Here is a 17,054-nt window from a genome sequence, read left to right on the forward strand (position 1 = left end):
TTTTTAAAATCCTCGTCTTTATAAATAAGTTTTACCATAAAATTTCCAAGTAGTTATTTATTAAATCTTTATTTGTTTACCAATTCAGGGAGCCATTTAAACGTACTATAATTGACAAATTTATCATTTATTGATAATAAATGTCAATTAGCCAAACGATTAGGCATCCCTCGCATTGGCAGTTGTGTGGGACGAACGTGGGTTAAAATAATATTTATGTGTATTGGTAATTATTAACACTAAATTGAATATATTTCGCCACCAATAAATGGCGCTATTAGGCACCACCAAAAATCCAAAAAAAAAAGATTTAAAAACAGATCTCACCTTTAAGTCAAAACTATATCTTTCAGCTAAACCTCGTTTTAATTGCCCAGTTAATTATCAATAACCACTACTTTTTTAACGAAAACTATTTGGGAAAAAGGGTTTTAAAACTGGATTTTATTTTAACACAGTCTCAAAAAGGCGTAGCGGAAATGGTCGAACAATTTATCACTGACTAAATGAATTAAAAATTTCGTCTGTCAATGGGAACATGTTTCATGGTGAACCCATGACATTGCCGGCTGTAATTTATCGATAAATTTGCGACATTATTTTAAGTGAAGTCTTAACATGGTATTTGGCATGTAATTAAGGTGACATATCATGTAATTTTTTACAAAAAAAAAAGGATCCGCCAATCTTTTTCTGGCTATCTTGCAGCTTGCAGTTTATCTCTTTTAATCCTTTTAAGTGGAATAATAAAACTTTTGATTAATTTTGACCGGTTTTCAATAAATCACATCTTCTTCTCTTTTTCATTGCAGCTACAACGACCTTCACCGGGTGGAAGAGGACTATGAAATAACATCACGGCTTAAAGGAAATATTTCTGTGCAAAAAAAATACTTATTATCGGCATCACTTTCTAAAACGACAGCAATCGAAGATAAAGTGAATATTTAAACGACAGAAAAGCGGTAGCGTCGGCCCGCCTTAGTTGCCGTTTATCGGTCACGCTCGTGTCATTCAAATGTACCGTAAAATGAAAACGACAGTTGAATTTGAAAAATGCATTATCAACGCGGAAGACGAAGATGAAAATCATAAACGATTTTTCAAACTCAACTGTGAAACTTTGGTGATGTACAAAAGATATGCCCAAAATATGGTAACCTAAGTTCCAACCTAAGTCAGGAGAAAAAAGTCAAGTGAGCAAAAAAAAAAAAAGAAAACGAAACGATAAATACATTAAAGAAGTTAATAATAAATACAACGAAAAATAATTAATAATAAAGAAATAGTGTCAAAGAGCAACAAATCAATAAAGTCATAATTCAAGTCAAGCAAAACAAAAAAATATTGGAAAAAAATAATTAAAGCAAAAAAAAAAAGAAAACAAGTTTTAAATTAAATTATTTAACAATTTCGATTTCGCACAATTAACAAGGGGAGTTACGTGGTACGCAATCGACAACCAAGACAACAGCAGCAACAACAACGGCAACAGGTAGCAGCGTGGCTTGGCCTACAGTGTTGCATTGTTGTTTACTTCTCCGATCATTGTTAACGAACAATTAACAACAGCAGCAACAACATTTCTTGTTGTTTTTTGGGCGTGCAGCGTTCAACAACAACCACCACGACAATCGGCAATCAGTTCAGCGGCACGGCTCAACGACGTTGTCATTATCCATTCACCACCAACAACCACCACCATTAGCCTATACAAATGCGAAGAAACCTGCGTTTAGACTGGAGGGCCCTGGCACTGTTGGGTGCCCTCCTCTCGATTATTATCGATTGGCCGGGCTTAATGTATGCCATGCCAACAATTTTGCCACCCTTGGCACTGGCTGCACCAGCAACAGACACCTTAAATGTGATTAAAAACGATAAAATCTTAAATGTCTTGAATCCTTACGAACATGACACCGCGATGCATGTTCAGCCTAGTGTAAAGGACGAATTTAACGTCTACGAGTTGTTGTTAACAACAACAAATCGGCCATTTAGTGATTTACAAGAAACACAACGAACGACAACCCCAGAAGGGAGGATAGCTGAAGAGGATATTTCCGTTTCCACAATGGAAACGCTGGAAATGCAAACGGAACGACGACATCATCACCAGCAGCAGCAGCAGCAGATGATGATGATGAATGAGAAGGAAGAGAAGGAGGAGGCAAACGAGAATCTAAATAGTATTAGTCAAAACGATATTGATCGTAGAACAACAACCATCACAACCACCACGCAAGAAGCATCAGTGGATAATGTAAGCGATTTACAGAGTCCACCAGAAGTCAGTAAAGAAGAGGAAGAAGCAGCAGTGTCATCAACAAATACTCATATCATGGACTCATGGACAACCAGCACCCAGCCACCAACCACAATTCCGCCATTCCCATCAACGACGACCACCGAATCATCAGCCCAAATACAATCGACATTAATGCCCAGCACCGTTATCGATAACGATAATGCCAGCCTTACCAAAGAAAACAAAACAAAGGCCCAGAGCTCAGATGTACGTTCCATATTTCAGTTCTCTTCGTCACATCATCTGGCCATATTGTCCAGAACAGAGCGTAGCATACGTTCCTCATCATCATCTTCAGTGAATGCCAAAAATACAAGTGGTCCCACGACATCACATTCATCAATGGGCATTGGCGGCGGCGCGGTCAGTGGTCGTGGCATTGGCTCTGGCGGGTCTGGTCTGGTGCGACGTTCATCCGATATGGGTGGCATGAAAACCAAAAGACTGAATAATTCTAGACATTTACATACTAAAAATAATTTGGATCGCAATGAACGTTCAACGGTGTCCCATCTGTCGGGTCCATCGCGTAAAATACAATTGTATATAAAAAATCGCTTCTTACAACTGATGCCGGATGGTACGGTCAATGGAACGCCAGATGATCAAAGTGAATACAGTGAGTATTATGAGTTACTTTTATTTTTGATAAGGGTTTTATAGTTCGTTTACAGTTAACTTGATTTAGTTCAGTGTAATTTTTTAAATTCCAAGGAAAAAGTACGTTTACACTCACTAAAATAAGTGGATTTCAATTGTCAATTCCATGACGTCAAATGAAAATGACAATCAAACCCAGGGCATTTCATTTGACGTATACGGAATGGAATTGACTGAAATCGACTGGATTTGTTATGAGTGTTAAAGAATGTTTAGATTTGCGAAATCCACTCAAACTCAAATGTCAATTCTATAGCGTATACGTCAAATCATTTTTACTAGATGTATGTATACTTGACGTATACGCTATGGAATTGACATTTAAAATCGAGTGGATTTCTCTACCTATTTTTGTTAAGCAGGACCATCTAATTATTAAATTAGCTACAAAAAATGCGGTTGGAAACATAGTAGGAAAGCTAAATATGTGACAAATGAAATGTCAACAAATGTCATATTTGACATCTACATACAATAATAAAATGTCATACCAGGTACTTAAAACTAGAAAAAAAGATTCAAATCTGTCCACTATTTGTTATCCATCGTATCATAGCGCAATAATAATATCTTCTAGAAAGTTTTCAAAATCAGACAATATGTCAAAATTTGTTTATGTTATGTTTGCTACTGGTTCACCAATTCATTGTGATTTTATTCACATCTGTTCAAAACTAGGTGAAATCGAGGGTAGTGTAGGTAACACGAAAAACACTTTTGTGATTGAAAAATCCTCACATTGACAAAATTTTTTGTTCACATTTTCAGACGTATAATTCATAACTGCAGCTGAAATCAGCTGGTCTTAGCGAATGGATAACATTATTCAAGGACTATAATTTTATATTTTTTCGTTCTGCACTTTTACTGACAATAAAAGTGGGAATACATAAAACGCCTTTTTTAACTGGATTAAGTCATCGGCTTCATAAGAGATTAAAGGAGCGTAGGGTTGACAAGTATAAATTATGAACAAAAACTAAGTTAACCTGAAACTCCTTTGATTTTTTACGATAGCTTAAGCCAGTCAAAAAGGATACGCGTGCTGAGCCATTTTACGCTTAAAATATAATCGACAAAATAAACTGGCATATAGAGAATCGATTAATCATTAATCGATAATAATTTAATGTATAAAATGACTAAACACTCGTATTCTAATTAGCCCTTAAGGAATACGAAGTCATTGAAAAAAGTCGCCATGCTATTTTTACCTTCAACATAAGATTGAACATTTCGATCTTTCGTTTTTGTCTAATCAGTTTAAAATCGATTTTCGATTTAGACTCTTCAGACCAATGTCGATCATTTTATTGACTACACCTTTTTCAAATAGTAATTCGAAACATTTTTATTGTAAGTCGTAACATTTTATTTGTAATTCGTAAAATTTCAATTGAAATTGGAGAATCCCATTTATAATTCCAAACATTTTATTTGCAAATCGAAAAAGCAAATATGAATCCTATGCAAAAAAAATGTTTGCAATTTTTTCGTTGTTTCAAATTTTAAATTTCAAATAAAATAAAAATTCGGAAACAAAATGAATTGTTACGAATGCCAAATGGAATTCTCAAATTACAATTCAAATATTACGAATTACAAAAAGAATTCTCGAATTTTAGATAAAATGTTTCGAATTGCAACTGAAAAAGGTGTAGTTCCAATACATAAAATATAAGTTCCAATATAAGGACTATAAAGATGTTGATCGATCAAATCGTTATAAACTTAAATTGGAAAACATGATTTTAAAGGCTGATTTCGACTTTTAAACACAAAAAGTCGATCTACGTATCCCTATACACGACCCGCTGAATAACAAGGTCATGGTAGAAGAATATAGGTAGACGCATCGACACAGCTGCTGGAACATGAACTGTCAAACCAATTTTTGAATTGAAAATGTTGAATGAAAAATTATTTAAATTTGCAAATGCATATTATAATAACCTGTCAATGACGTCGTATAGAAAACATATGAAAATCTACTTTTATTTAAAAAGACATTTAAATTTTTTTGACATATCAATGTTCCAAAGCGTTAATGCATCTATCAGTATTCTTCTACCATGAACAAGGTTTTCCTGCAAATTTTAAAAATCAAATGAAATGTCAAAAGTTGTTTACACTCTGTTGACTATTTGTTTACTTTTTCTTCTGCGATATCAATCACAATCCAAGTCAACTGTACGAAGAAAGACATTATTCCAAGCCAGCTGACTACAAAATTTATTTTGACATTAACTTTCGTAGACAGCTGGCTTGGAATAATGTCTTTCTTTCGTACTTAGTGCGTTTACATACAAAATCTTTACCCGGGGTCTTTATAATTGACCAATCACAATAAATTTCATATACATTTTCTATAGTTAAATTTATTGTAAATACCAAGCTTAAGCCCTGTAAATATTTTGTATGTAAACGCACTTTAAGTCTGCTTTACCTGGGCACCTAAAGTATGTATTATACGACTATTTGTGATTTATTTGATACATAATCAAAGGAATTATCAACGGTAGAAGAATGCATTTAGTCGCATCGACACAGCTGATGGAACGATGAACTGTCAAACCAATTGTAGAATTGAAAATTTTTAACGAAAAATTATTCAAATTTTTAAATTTTTTTTAAATTATCGTATACGATTGAAGTCGTATACGATAATATATAAAAATTTACTTATTTTTCTCAAAACATTTTACAATTTTGATATTGATACACCTACCTGTATTCTTTTACCATGTTTACAACTACATCTAAAGTATGTGTTATACAACTATTTGTAATTTATTTGGCATAGGGAACATTGATATGTCAAAAAATTTTATTGTTCTTTCAAACATAAGTAGATTTTTATATGTTTTTTATACGACGTCACTCGGAGGTTATTATAATTCGCATTTTTCAAAAATTTTTACAAATTTAAATAATTTTTCATTCAACATTTTCAATTGCAAAATTGTTTTGACAGTTTATTGTCCCAGCAGCTGTGTCGATGAGTCTACCTATATTGGTATACCATGGTTGGTAGAGCTTTCTATAGGGTTGGATAAAGTTGCTTGTGGAATTGGAATTATTAATTTTGTGAAAATAAATTCATCGAGTTGCTCCGAATGCTAAAAAAAATTTAAGGGAACTATACACAGAATTCAAACATGTTTATCAAAACAAAAAGAACTAAAATATAAAAACTGTTCATACATATATTTGACATATATTCAATAAAATTTACAACGTAGATGACACGTTTTTTATGGAAGCTCGTTTGATGCCTTTAAATATAAGAGCAAGTCTCTACACTATTACGTAGTTCCACCTAAACGGCCTTACTCACTTATCTTCTGACATAATGTCTAGTCAAACAAAAAAACACTGTTTTTTTTATTGCCTAGCATGAACTTTCGGTGGGAAACGTCATTGCCAACCAAAAACAGCTGATTAAATAAAATTCCGAGTATTTTTGGAACATTTCTTCAAAACTCAGTTTGTTCCACAAAATTCAAAATCAAATTTGTTTCATTAATTGGCATTAAATTATTTATTAATCATAATCATGTTTATATTAATAAAAGAGACCCAACTTTTGCCAGACACATGTAACCAACTGGACTGACAGAACAAGAAATTCCAGCAAAATAAGACCTACTTTTTTCTTTGATTTTGAATATGATTAAGAAATTAATTAAATTATGAGTTTAGTGACACACCTTTTGAACCCAAACGTGGCTGATTTTAAAACAGTTTCCATCTCAAAAATAAGTTAATGAAATTAGTGGTTCCGAAAACCAGGCAAAAATTAATTTTTAAATTGGATTATAATTAACAAAAAACTAAACTCCTAATATTGAAATCTGAAATTTTGGTATCTGTCACATATCTCCGAGATCATAATTATCATATTTGACAGGTTTTTTTGTTGGTGTTACCATAACAAAGGGAAAACATTCGAGCAAACATTTCATTTCAAACATTTGAAGAGATATCTGTCTGCCTCTCTGCGTTGAGTGAAGAATTCATTTTTCGCACGAAACCCAAAACGAAATGAGCCAAGCGAACGACGAAAACTTAATTTCAAATGTCATTTTTCACGTGGGTGTTCATTTCGTTATTTTAAATTTAGTAAATGCGAAAAAATAGCCTCCGTCATTTTAATGTTCTCTAGCGACAAATCTCTGTATAAATAATCTTTTTGAAAGTTTTGTCACATTTTTTCGGAATGTTTGTCCAACAACAATTTCGCATAAAGATGCTGATCATACTTAATGTCACTTTGGAAAATATGTACATATTTTGCTAAAATGGAATCTTCTGACGAGATAGATTTTTTTTTGGCATGGATAGGTTGGCAGGCAGGCCAGCCAGTGGAAATTTGAGGTTGTTAGTCGCTATGGGACACTTTATTTTTGGTTTTTCTTCTGGTTGTTTGTGTGTGATAAACATGAGTTATAGTTCGACAATCCTATGGCGACATCGCGATTGAAATTTGTATATATGTACCTATAGGTGTACGGACATATATCACTTTAAGTTCGTTTGTTCTTTTCGTTAAACGATCGACAGGAAAATTTCCGGAGATATTTATAGTTTAGTAATGGATTTTTATCAATGGAAATGTTTAGTGAGAGAGAGGGAGAGAGAGAATATTGAGCAGAGAGTAAATATTTAACATAAATCCCCGCTAGTAACGTTGACTAGTACCGTACCGGAAACTCGTCGATTCTCAGGGTTACAGTAACTAGTTCCACTTAAGAACCCTCACAGTGTAAACAACTGTAAACTTTAAGATGTTGAAGTCATACGAGGAAACCAATTGACTACCTTGGCATTACCTTTAGATGGTGCTATACTAGTACCAGATTTTCAGACATATACCAGACTACCAGAAGACTAACCCCTCCCTAGTCCCAAGCATACAGTTCTTGTACCTTGTTTGTTGGTTGGTTTTTAGGTGGCGGATTTTTATGTCGCCTTTTCTTTTTCTTGAGGACAAAAAAGTGTCAATTGGTTCTCTTCGCATTACTTAGGTACACATTTTGTACTAGTACGGCTTACAACTAGTTGTGGATTGACGAATTTGGGGTAATTGGAATCAGTACTTCCGGAATTTATCAGATGGGCAGCGATATAAATCAAGGCGTATTATTAAAATATATGTCAGAAGGAACATATGATCTCAGCCCAGCTGTCAAAATACTTCGGAAGTGTCAAAATACAAAACAACAATTTTGACAGATGGAAGATTTTTAATTAGGAAACTTCCCTCTTCAAGCGTCCGGCTTAATTTTATTTAAACGATTTTCTTTATCTCCCGTTTAAATACATTTGAACCGAAGATTTTCTTATATACACTCGAGCCCCGATTGACGTCATTCCGACTTGCGTCACACTACTGTTTTGTTTATTTTTTTCCCAATAAATTAAGTTCTAGCGCACTCTTGATACAGAGAAAGTTGATACGATTTGCTTTGCGTTTCTCCGGTCCCCAATAACGACGCAAGTCGGGGCTCTAGTGTAATATTCTTTATTTAATATGCAATTTCCATTGCCTCAAAGATAATGTATCAGACCTTTTTATACCCTACACCACAAGGTGGTCAGGCTATCATGTCTTTGTTCATTTGTTCTTTTTGATAATCTGCATAGAATCACATTCTGAGTCGATTTATGCATGTCCGTCCCACCTACCGTCCATTTATTTTTGTAGACAAAGTACAGGTCGCATATACTACCCGATCCAGATGAAATTTTGCACAAATCATTTGTTTGGCCCAAGGACGAACTCTATTGAAATTGGAGATAATCGGTTAAAATTTAGATATAGCTCCCATATATATCTTCGTCCGATTTGCCTTTTATTGTGCACCAAACGTTTAATATCAGCCCAAATGGTATGGAATTTTGCACATACAACCAAATTAGGCCTGCAAATAAGTATGCCAAATTTGATCGAAATCGGTTCAGATATAGCTATAGCTCTCATATATATAATTTTCTTCGGATTTGATATTTTTTGTCCTCCGCAGACGTAATGTGGACTCTGTAACAACGATATTTGGGGAAATCTAACAAATGCAGCACAGCAATACCTTTCCCACATTTTATCGAGATCGGATCAGATTTGGATATAGCTCCCATATATATCTTCGTCCGATTTGCATTTTATTGTGCCCCAAACGTTTAATATCAGCCCAAATGGAATGAAATTTGGCACTTACGACCAAATTGAGCATAGAAACATGTATGCTAAAGTTGGTGAAAATCGGTTCAGATATAGCTCACATATATATTTTTCATCCGATTTGTTATATCAAGCTCTACTAAATATGTAAAGGTGTGCAGGGTATCAAAACGTCGGCCCCGCCCAACTTTTAGACTTTCTTGACTGGGTTTTGGTTATTTTTAATTTCAATCATTAGTTATTTTTTATTCCCTAAAACCAGGGTGGTTTTCATTTTGATAGCCCTGCCTTTGAGGTTACAGAATTATTAATGTCTAAGCATTCAGTTTTTCCCTCCATTGATTTCTTTTTTCTCTCTCTCTCTCCAAGTTGTCAATCATTCAAAAGCACAAAAGCTTAATGATGTGCGACAACGCCGATAGTGACGGAGATCGCATTTGTTATTATAACAATGATGATGATCTTGATGATGGGCCTTGCCGACAGACAAAGCTTCTTCATATTTTCTTGGCGGGGCGAAATATTTTTTTCTCTCAGATATCTGAAATAAAGAAAGACACAAAACATTTCATTGAGTAACATTTACGCTGAAGTGTGTTTTGTATCATATCTCACATGCGATTTTTTTGAAATTATGAAATTCATGAATACATATGTTCATTTAAAACTTATAGGTGTGGGCAGTTACATTTCGGGGATATTGATCCTGCATACTGCTGCATCAATGACTTGCAATCTCAATTTTTTTTTTCATTTTTTTCACTAATAACGGTAACCCATTTCGTAGTATTCCGTTTAACTTCCTCCCATACATATGGATGATGTTTACCTCCCACCAAATAAATACTCGCCAGATTCTGTCTGCCTGGCAAATTTCTTGCGAAGAAACAAAGGCGTTTATGTTTGCCATAAATTTTCTTTAAATATTCTCCTTGGCTCGTCGCATCCTTTAACGTTATTGTGGCTATCTTTTAACATTGATCATGTTGTCGCTGTGCATTACTGTTTCTTCGTGTATTTTTGGCGGCTGGCGAACACCGTGTAACATGAGAGCCACCAAATTGACTTCTGTTAATTTGATTGAATTATTATTCCGAGATCGATACAGAGCGATAATGATAAGTGGCAAACGTTCGATGTTGTAAGACGGTTTTTTTTTGTGAGGTGATGGCAAATGTTACAGACGACTTGGTGAATCATGGAGGAGGTTAACTTGGGTTTTGCAATGCACATAAGGAAGTAAGTGCGTATTGAAATTTAAATAAATTTTATTTTCAAAAGAAGCGCTAGAGTTGATCAGTTATATTTGGAATTGATTGATTGAAAATACCGAAAATCAGGAGGTATCGTAATATGGGTGACTATAACAAAAAGTGGATCTATATTGACATTTTTGGGAGTGTTGATCTATCCATCAAAAATGTTAAATTGCTTATTTGGTTGGAATTGAGGCATAAAAGTCAGGAATGTTGATCTTTGATCTAATTTGACCTTTTTTAACTATTTTTTCTCATTTATATAATTTTGTTGTTAACCCAATGTGATTTTCCATTATCAAATTTCCAGTATTAATCCAGATAGAGATTTTTATGCAAACGTACTTTTACTTTCTCAGCAGAATTGCCCAGCACCCTTTCTTCTGTGGCAGAATAATGCAGGTAGATGCATCAACGCATGGGAACATTGATGTGTCAAAAATTTTAAAATGTTTTCTTTTTTAAATATAAGTAGATTTTCATATGTCAATCGGAAATTATTATAATTTTCGGTCTTCAACAATTATTACAAATTTGAAGAAATTTCAATTTAAAATTTTCAATTCCAAAATTGGTTTGACAGTTAATTGTCTCAGCACATGTGTCTACCTGTATTCTTCTACCACTGTTTCTTGAGAGGGTGATGGTACATTTACATGCAAATCTTTGTCCTGGTTAACCCTGATAAATGACCAATCACAATAAATGAAAAACATTCGTTCAATTTATTGTGATTGTTACATTATGACGTTTAATCCGGGTAAAGATTTAGCATGTTAGAGCACGTTTAGACTGTAGGATTGACATTTGAGGTCGAGTGGATTTCGTAAATCTAAACGTACTTCGAACGTGATTTGAGGTATTTTTATTCTCTTTCGTAAGAATACCGTTAAAATTAAACAGAAAGCGACCCTATAAAAACCTACAAGCAATCAGCTGATTGAATCACCGGCTGATTAATTGTCACAGGAAATACGATGGAATAATACAGGCAGCTACATCAACGCAGCTGCTGGTACATTGAATTATCAAAACATTTTTGGAACTCAAATTTTTAAATGAAGTAGTCATGGCAATATTGAGGAGGTAAAGTCATTTTAAACAAGCATACCCATCTCTGCATTTTCTGTAATTTACCTTGTCACATTTCACTTTATAAAAACAGGTTCCCATCTCTGATTTGTGTATCCATAATGGACTAATAAATACAAATTTTGACAATTTGTTTAAAAAAATAAATTTTGTTTAAAAAATCAAAGAGAGAAAAAGTTAAGGTGAAAGTACATAAAAGGCTTTTGTTTGGCTCGTAGAGGAACAAAAGAGATTTAGGTTGAGGTTCGATTTCGGCCCTAGGCTCCTTTGTTATTTTCCAAAGAAGCCAGCCGATGACTTAAGCCAGTCAGAAAAGCGTTTTATGTATTCTCATCTTTATGTTTGTTATTACGGCACTAACAACCGTAGAGAGAGAGAGAGAGAGAGAAAAAGAGTAGGGATACGTAAGCCGACTTTGGTATAAGCAATTAATCGACTTTCAGTGTGAAAACTCTTAATATAGAAGTCGACACAAGTCGGACAGTTGTTTTTTTTGTAATCGATTTTCCATTTTGAGTTAATATAAGTCATAAAATTCTGCTTATCACCTGTTTGGCAGAACTACACAGCAAAATATCTAGAACCGAAATCATTTTTGTTTTGAAAATGTAACATCTCAACTGATTGGACAAGCCGAAAATTAGAAAATCTAAAAGAAAGAGATTTTTGTGTTCGACTATTTTTCCCTAAGGGAGTGGTGAACACCGATTCTGAACATTGTTCTATAGTGCAATGTGAAGCAATCTATATTTTTTTCATGACGCGTTCATTCTGCTTTGAAACATAAATCACGCGTTAAAGGCTAAAACAGACTAAAGTCAGTTTACGCTTTTGATTTTTCCTATAAAAGAACAACAGGAAGACGATCAGAATCGCTAAGCCTATCTTCTTCTGGTTGTTGTTTTATCGCCCAAAACGGCTCTATGCGTTTATTCTGCTATGGCTTTTAAGAGCTAATCTGAACGTTTAGTTATGTTACGCATTCAATGTTATCGATAATACAATAAGCACAAGGATATGTGTTTATCGATATTGAACGTCTACATGTGCTCATTGTAATATCGATTACATATAACGCGTGGCATGATTTGACGCGCGTATTCTGTTCAGCCCTTTAAAGTTTATTATTCATGGTTATTAAAATTTCTGAATATTTTCTTCGGGGATATGCAAATCATCGCCTGTAAAATTCTTTCCATATATGAGGCAAAATTATTTTGTTTCTTTATTTTTTTTCATTTTTGGTAAATGTACATAAATTAAATTCATTGTAAAATATGAGGTGTTATAAAAGCTGTTTGATATGATTAATGATATTTTCTGGTTAGGCCATAATTTAGCCGCAATTTTTTTGAAATAACAACAGAAAAATCCCCAAAGAGAAAAAGAGATATTTTTCTCGTATCGGTGACTGGGGCATGATGAATGTTAAACGGTAATGAGCAAACGAAACAAACGGCTCGTGTTCAAAATTATGGCTTTATTTAATGGAGGCTGCTGCTATTTACGGCCTATGGAGATTTCTTTACAAAAAAAAAAAAAAACGCGCAAAATTTGGAAATGGAATATAATGTAAAGGCCGTAAGCACACATTGACATAGTTTAAGCTTTTTTGTTATTATCTTCATCACAGCCACAGCCACTTCGAGATTGAAAGAAAAGAAACAAACAAAGCAAAAACAAAAAAAAAAACGTGATGTTGTCCACGCACTGTCTGGACCTGCCTACCTACCTACCTTTACATTCATTTTCATCTTTTGTAGTTCTTCTTCTTCTACTTCTTTGTAATTTATTTAGACGTTATAATTCATAATTCTTTTATTTGCCACCATATTTGAAAGTTGGCAATAAAAGACGATTTATTGAATTTTATAACACAAGGGTGTCATGGCTTTATAAAATGATCAAAATAAAAAAGAGAGAGAAAAAATACCAAGAAGCAAATACTGGTAACAACTGTTAAAAAGTAAATCTTTTCGCCGGACACAAAGTAACACACGAACATGGCATAACTCGGGCATTGGGCTACTGGGTTAGTTTGATTGCAGCTTTAATCCGTTGAGTTAAGGCATGCAACTCAAGAATCCAACTCATTCAAATGGGAGTTTGTGTGTGTGCAGGAATGATGTGGAATGTGTTATACGGCGTTTACATTGTCTTTAATTAGATTAAGTCAATACAAGATTAATGACATAAAATCATAAAAATTGTCGCACCTCATAAAACATGAGCTTTGATAAGATTCCTTTTTTATAGACTTTTCCGTTAGCTGACATGGCCATGTCCAGATATTGAAAGCATTAAAATAAAAAAAAAACGGTATTTTAAAGAATTTTTCATTTTCTGGGAAATTACCAAGATTTTCTTTAAGGGATTATAGAGTTGTGGGTGAGTTTCTTAAAAAAGTTGTTAAAATTGGAACACAATATGTAGGCCTATAAAACAAAACCCCAAGATTTATTGATTGAAAACCGAAGTTAAACCTTTTTATTGGTTATTTAACCCATAACTTTCGTTTTTTGGGTCATAAATATTATTCTTGGAAATTGTATCAATTTTCATTGGATCATTCTAAAAATCGTAGAAGAATACAGGTAGATGCATCAACTCTTGGGAACATTGATATGTCAAGATTTTCAAAATATCTTTTTTAAAAAAAAATAGATTTTTATCCAATGCATTTAACAAAATTTACAAATTTGACAAATTTTTCTTTCAAATTTTTTAAATTTTAATATTGGTTTGACAGATCATTATCCCAGTAGCTGCGTCGATGCGACTACCTTCATTCTTCTACCAAGCCAATACTTTTATTTTTGAGCTGTCAAATGTTGGTTACCCAAATAGACAGTTATTAAGTCGTTAACGAGAAATAAATTTCAAATTTCTGAAAATAAAAAACCAAATAATTTCCTCACCACAAGCTTTCGTTAAGTCCCATGACCTGACGACAACATGGGAACATTATTATAATTGTCATAAACATAAACTACAATCACATTAAATTATGACAGCCTACAAATGAAAGAGGCGATAAAGATGAGATATTAAAGAAAATTTCACCAAGGCCAAGACAGAGAGGGAGAGATCAGGCAAAAATGAGAGATGAAAAAAAAAGAAATAACACAATATAACAATAATCCCCTTGAATAGCAAACAAATTGTTCGACCAGCAGCATCGGCAGCAGCAGAGCTCATAACAAAACTTAGCGTCTGTGTTGGCCGAAAATTGTTGACAGGACTGCTGACATTAACTAACCCACGCAAATGAGTATGACATTTGAAGAAAAACAAACTATACAGTGAAAGAGCGCTTGTCTCTCCAAAGAGAGTGAGTGGACACCGATGGACGGCGGAGGCCCATACACTATATAAATAATAACAATAAAACGGCTTATGTTGTAGCACAGGAAAAACACACACACACACATTTCCAGGCATACTACAAACATCCATTCTTACCATACAACAATGCCATAATTTATGACGGAAACTAATGAAGATGTTGAACCAAGAGTGGAGAGTGTATGTTTCGTTGGCTGGATGAGGCCAACAACATCAGACCCCGGTCATTCATTCGAAGAAAAAGAAAAGGAACCCAATGAGAGAGCGGCCGAGTGGGCTGGCAAAACATACAACTAAATTTGTAAAACATCAACTGAAGCAACGAAGCGAAGTAATAAAAATAAATTTAATCGAAGCATTTAACGATTGAAAATGAAAACAAAATCATATAAAAAGCTTGCGAGGTAAAGATTTCCGAAAACTGCCGACGACGGCACAGAACACAATCAAATCACAGAAACTCTGAAAACTGGGTCACCAGGCTAACAGCGGTGACATCTATAAAATAAGAGAAGAAGAAAATATGTTTCTCTTGTGTATTTTAATAAAAGGGCCCTTGGTGATGTTTAACATGTTCGCTTACAAATTTATTGTGTTTTGGGGGAAATAATTTTTATTGGTCTAAAATTATGTTGTTACAAATAAAACTGGCATTGCCCAAATTTAGATTTTGAATTCGATTCGAATACAATTTGTTTATCCATATATATTTTATTTTAAATCTGGTCCATAACTGTTTTTTAATCATAGTCATTAAATTTGATTTTATTTATGTGATTAGCAATATTGGGTTAGGTATCAAAGATCTTTTGATTATCAAAATAAACAACATGTTATCGTTGGTATTAATCGTTATCGCCAGGCAATAACTAGGTTTTTTGTGGCTACTTTTATGATTACGTTCGTCATTATCGTATAACGGGCATTGGTAAAAGCAATACACAACAACTTAACATCTGTTCTAGGTGTTTTAGAAATTTTAATGTTGTATTTGTCATGTTTTCAAAAATGTTTTTAAAAATAACGGGTTTTTTCAATCCAATAATATTTTGGGTTCATGCGAATCAGAAAAAAATACTTATTCCATTGGAATTGAATTCTAAATAGATATCGCATTGCATAACTATTAAAGCGTTTTTACACCAAAGATGTTTTTTTTTTTCAATATTTAAAAAAATGACATATCTACAGGGTGAGATAAAAATACTGCAACAAAGTCAAAAGCAATAATTTTTACTTTTTTTTAATTTTATTGAATGAAAGCAAAATATTTGGTAAATGGCATCAAATTTTAGAATAAGTTCAGATTTTTTCGAATTGGTTACCTTTGGCACGAATTATGGCCTTCAAACGGCCAATGAAACTGTCACACGCTGCTCGAATGTTGCTCTACGGTATTTTGGTCCATTACCCGCGAAGGGCTTGCTTGAGGTGATCGACACTTTGTTATTTTTTTTTTGCCAACCTTGCTTTCCCAAATACTCCAAACACAATAGTCCAACGGATTGGTATCCGGAGATATTTGTGGCCATTGCGCGCTGGAAATGAAGTGAGGAACCCCATTTTGTAACCATTCTTGGGTGGAGCGTGCTAAGTCCTGTTGGAATGTCCAAGGTCTGCGGCCAAAATGTTTGCGTGCCCAAGATTTTAATATACCCTCCAGAATATTTTCGCGATAATACTTGGAATTTATTCTAATGCCACAGTTGACTAATACGAGGGGAAAGCGATCATCGGATGTTATGGCGGCCCACACCATCACCATGGCCAGCTCTTGAGTTCTCATGGCCAACTGGAGGTACATATTTTCAGCAGACCTCTTTGACAAGTAAACACGATCATTTGATTTGTTTACAAACTGCTGGCCAACGAATGTTTTCGCATCGGAGAAAACCAAATTCGGCAGTTCACCACTTTCGGCCAAGCGAAGCAACTCTTTAACTCTTTTGAGTCTATTTTCTTTCTGTTGCGGTGTAAGTTCTTGAACTTTTTGGCTTTACCCCGAGCTCATTTTTCAATATTTGACTAATGGAATATTGCGATATGTTCAGCTCACGAGCCATTTTCTGTCCTGTAACCAGGATTTCGATCAAGTCGCTTCTTTACTTTCCGAACCATTTCTGCTGATATTGCTGTTTTCTTACGTCCACTTCCTTGATGTCGGCTACGCTACCAGGATCACGGTAACGAGCAAAGGTATGAGACACAATAT

At 34.1% G+C, this 17,054-nt stretch overlaps 1 protein-coding gene across 1 annotated transcript in view; it reads left to right on the forward strand.

Moving 5' to 3' along the window:
* Window positions 1-17,054, forward strand: part of LOC101891896 (uncharacterized protein DDB_G0284459-like) — a 182,025-nt gene that overhangs the window by 40,338 nt on the left and 124,633 nt on the right. The window contains exon 2 of the mRNA XM_059122734.1: window positions 813-2,927. Coding sequence (XP_058978717.1) covers window positions 1,718-2,927 — 1,210 coding nt within the window. The 5' untranslated portion in view covers window positions 813-1,717. The remainder of the gene's footprint in view (window positions 1-812; window positions 2,928-17,054) is intronic.

This window comes from Musca domestica, unplaced genomic scaffold (genome assembly GCF_030504385.1).
Source record: "Musca domestica strain aabys unplaced genomic scaffold, Musca_domestica.polishedcontigs.V.1.1 21, whole genome shotgun sequence".
Classification (NCBI taxonomy): domain Eukaryota; kingdom Metazoa; phylum Arthropoda; class Insecta; order Diptera; family Muscidae; genus Musca; species Musca domestica.